General features: G+C 38.8%; 1 protein-coding gene across 1 annotated transcript; it reads left to right on the plus strand.

The window, feature by feature from the left end:
- The first annotated feature begins 430 nt into the window (after positions 1-430).
- On the plus strand, positions 431-3322 carry ubiad1 (UbiA prenyltransferase domain containing 1). Its single transcript, XM_087781687.1, has 3 exons — positions 431-605; positions 1818-2401; positions 2559-3322. The coding sequence occupies exons 2-3, from the start codon at positions 1843-1845 to the stop codon at positions 3044-3046; spliced, it is 1047 nt and encodes a 348-aa protein (XP_087637813.1). The 5' UTR covers positions 431-605; positions 1818-1842; the 3' UTR covers positions 3047-3322.
- Positions 3323-4216: the final 894 nt, after the last annotated feature.

A 4216-nucleotide genomic window follows, 5' to 3' on the forward strand; every position in this document is an offset into this window, starting at 1 on the left:
TATTTAAATGTTTAAATTTATTTTTCATTAAGCAAACACACCAATGTATTTCTCTTTCTTAACAGGTTGCATTAAAATGTTTGCAAATCTGGCAATGTTGACCTTTTTAAAACCTTTGCAAAAAGTAATAGTGTAGATAAACCATAATTAGATGAAAATCTTCCTGAAAATTGACATCTTTTTTACTTAAACAATCGAACCGAAATACTATTTCGATGTATTCCAAAAATGAAATATAGGTTTCAGTTTGAAGTACTCTGTATCTAAAAGACACATTTTTGGTATTAATTAAATATTCATTAAAAAAAACGAATAAATAATTAAAATTAAATTAAATAATTGAATTTTTGAAATAATTAAGTCTAGAGTTGAACCAAATGGTGGAACGACGTCCCCGTACTTGGTTTCCAGTCGGACTCTTTAACGACGCACACCCACAGAGGAAATGGCGACTATCAAGTGTACTAAGGTGCTGAAATCTCCTCCAGGTTGACACGTAACCTGTCGTGAACATTTGCTCTTCGTGCCGGACCTCAAGTGGACAGAAATGTCTTTGAGGTTATTTTAGAACACGAACATCACTCGTAACATGGAGTCGTGAACTGGTGAGTGTTTGAGCCGGACATTTGTTCGTGTGTGTCCGCCCGGAGAAGGTTAGCTGTGCGTCTCAATGGCTACTAGCTCTAATCCTATTATCCAGAGGGAACATGTTCTGTATCTCTAAAAGTAGGACAATATTACGTAGAGTGCAGTTGTCGAAACTAAATAGATGGTGGTCTGGTTGTGTATTTTGAACGGGCTTCTAACTTTCCTGAATTCCCAGGAAGACAGTTAACCAGGCCTCTTGGAGAAGAAAAGCTATGTTTATAAACAATATATTAATTTGCCTTAAGCATTTCACAACAAAATGATCGGCAAAAAAGTATGTTCTCTGATAGTTATGCATGTATAAATATTTCGATTTTTGAAATTGCAGCTAATGTGTTCAGTTTAGTGTCTTAAATAGATGTTGGACTCTATTGTACTCATCAGTATGTGTCTAAAAATGTGCCTAGAAACGCTTTCCTCTAGGTCTTTTACCACAACCACACCCACTCTTTTACAATTGGTGAAGCATTAAGATATGTCACCGCGTGTCATTAATCCCGGAAGTCTCCATCTCGCATTGACTCGTTGTAAAAACAAAGCGAGGCGTGAAACATGTGAGAAAGACGGGACAGTTGTGTTTTCACATTAGTTTTCCAACAAATGATCTTTCTTAAATTATAACAAAAAATTGACAAACTAAGATAAATTCAGAATATCCTCTCATGTCAAATGTATAATAATGTAAATAATGCCAACAAAAAAAAGCATTATTTTTAATGTTTATTTGGCCCACTCTTCACAATAATGTCTCTAGTTATGGCCTAAATAAAAATATAAATGATGCCTTAACACTCAACTATATTAAAAAGAGAGGTAGAGTACTGTTCAGCTTTTATCGTAGTATTTTATTATTATCATTTAAGTGCATTTGAGTTCAAGTATTTCATTCACAGTGCATGCATGTGTTGCGTCAGTTGCTTTGCTAGTAGCAACTTAGCGGCGGGTCAGAGCACTGATGCGCTGTTTTATATTCAGTAATCAATAATAAAGCTTGTCTTAAAACACAATGTGGTTGTACGTCCTTTGAGGACAGAAAATAATTGTGCAGGAAGACAAAAGTTCATGTTTGAATATGAATTTGGTTCTTGGATTAACCCTTTTTATCTAACTTTTTCGATGTTGTTTATTTGAAACTGTTGATTTTAACATGTTTTTTTCTGCTGTTTCAGGGTCGTGGCAAGAATATCAGACACAATGACTCGGGAACAGAAGTACGCACCATTTGAGACATTTGTACTGGCCGGGTCGAACGGCCACAACGGGCAACAATGGCAGACTTCTATAAATAACACCCATCACTTGTCAGCTGCTAACCACAAGTCGAGGATGTCCCGTGTTGCCCTGGATGTAAAGCAAAAGTGTGCTGCCTACGTTCTTGCTCTGAGGCCGTGGAGTTTCAGCGCCTCGCTCACGCCCGTCGCCCTCGGCAGCGCGTTGGCTTACAAGCTGGAAGGATCCGTGGACTTGGTGATCCTGTTGGTGTGTGCTATCGCGGTCCTCGTGGTCCACGGAGCGGGGAACCTGGTCAACACCTTTTATGACTTCTCCAAAGGAATCGACCACAAGAAGAGCGACGACAGGACTCTGGTGGATGAGATCCTGGCCCCGCAGGACGTCGTGATGTTTGGGGCTTTGTTATATTCTTTGGGTTGCTTGTGTGCGACTCTTTTATACTTCTTGTCAACACTAAGACTGGAGCATCTCGCCCTTATATACTTCGGGGGACTGTCAAGCTCTTTTTTATATACAGGAGGTGAGTCAATATTTTTATATAAATAAGTGGATTTTCTTTTTGTTCACTTATAAAAGCCTTTTGTTTGTGTTTAAGAATTCCTCAATACTCATCTAGATTTATTATGTCCCTTTTGCTGTTTCTTATAAACCTTCTGACACCGCTTCCTTCTTTCCAGGCATAGGTCTTAAGTACGTGGCTCTGGGAGATGTTGTGATCCTCATTACATTTGGTCCCCTGGCGGTCGTGTTCGCCCATGCAGTGCAGGTGGGCTACCTGTCGGTACTTCCTCTGGTGTACGCCGTCCCGCTCGCTCTCAACACGGAAGCCATTCTGCACAGCAACAACACCAGAGACATGGACTCCGACAAGCAGGCGGGCATCGTCACCCTGGCGATCCTCATCGGCCCGACGCTGTCTTACGTCCTGTACAACATCCTGCTCTTCGTTCCTTACGTGCTCTTCTGCATCCTCGCCACACGCTACTCCATCAGCATGGCGCTCCCACTGTTAACACTGCCCATGGCGTTCCCTCTGGAGAAGCAGTTTCGCAGCAGGTGCTACGCCAAAATCCCACAGAAGACGGCCAAGCTGAACCTCCTGATGGGACTCTTCTATGTGTTCGGCATCATCCTGGCGCCGCCGGGCAGCCTGCCGTTGCTGTGACTTCACGTTTTAATACGACAAAAACTGGAGGAATCTGAAAAATGTCACACGGTTTAATTTATTACTTAATATATGTGTTTAGGTTAGTTTTTTAGGTCAGTCCTCAGATGTTTTTTCTTTTTCAGTGTTATTTTATTTTTAAAAGTTTTAATGTCATGTTTCTCAACCCTCACAATCAATATTTAAAAACTGGTACAACTCAAATTTAAGGATTTTTGCTATATTTTGACAGACGACTAACATCGCTTTGCTTGATTAAAAAAACAACAGATGCAACCGTGTTGTGTACGGCTTATTCTATGGCGACGCTATGTGTGAAAGCTGCTTATTGTTTGATAAATGTAAACCCATACACTCTCGGAAAGAAATCAACTTCACAGTTGATGCAAAGCTAAATACAACTGATAAATGATGGCTCACTTGAAAAAAGAACGCTTCCATGTGAAAATACAGTACAGAGTAATATAGGTTAGGTTAGGTAGAACTTTATTGATCAAAATTAAATAAATAAATTGTTTTTTTCCAATTAGACACAGCAATACAGACGATTATTCATAAAAAATGAATACAAATAAAATAAGAACAAGAACAAAGAGAAAGAACAAGATGATACAATCTAGGTCTAAAGATAAAGAACATAGATATAAATAATATAGAAAGTGCTTTGAAAAAGTATCATTGTTACACACTTGACAGAAAAGGTCTTACAAGCCATGAGTAATTTGATCATTTTCGAAGTTTCTAATGGCAAATACCTGTAGTTAGTACAGATCGTGAATGTGTGACGTACAGCTTCCAGCAGGGGGCAGTATTTCACAATTTAAGATACTCGACTTTATATAGAGCGTTAAAACTCAGCAGTTACAAATCTTCAACCTGCATTGTATTTCCCCAGATAATGGAAAAAATATATTTTAACGAGAATGTATCTAACAATAAAGGTTTGCGTTGTAAAATCAAACGTCAAATTTCCACATTTGTAGATTTTTTTTTAAAACTCTTTTGACATAAAATCAATTAAATAACTGGATTATTTTATCCGGTGGTCCTCGAGAAACGTCTCCAATCCGATCATTTATAAAAGCGTGACTTCATCTCATTTAGCTTTTAAACGCAACATTTCTGCATTTACGAGGCGCCAGTGAACGCAGCATTGAACGTGACGTAATG

The sequence above is a fragment of the Callionymus lyra genome, chromosome 19 (assembly GCF_982586985.1).
Source record: "Callionymus lyra chromosome 19, fCalLyr1.hap1.1, whole genome shotgun sequence".
Classification (NCBI taxonomy): domain Eukaryota; kingdom Metazoa; phylum Chordata; class Actinopteri; order Syngnathiformes; family Callionymidae; genus Callionymus; species Callionymus lyra.

Excerpts from the sequence above, each read along its gene's own strand:
- ubiad1 (XM_087781687.1), top strand. The coding sequence starts at position 1,843 with ATGACTCGGGAACAGAAGTACGCACCATTTGAGACATTTGTACTGGCC. Across the intron at positions 2,402-2,558 it reads CTCTTTTTTATATACAGGAG|GCATAGGTCTTAAGTACGTG; the intron begins GTGAGTCAATAT and ends CCTTCTTTCCAG.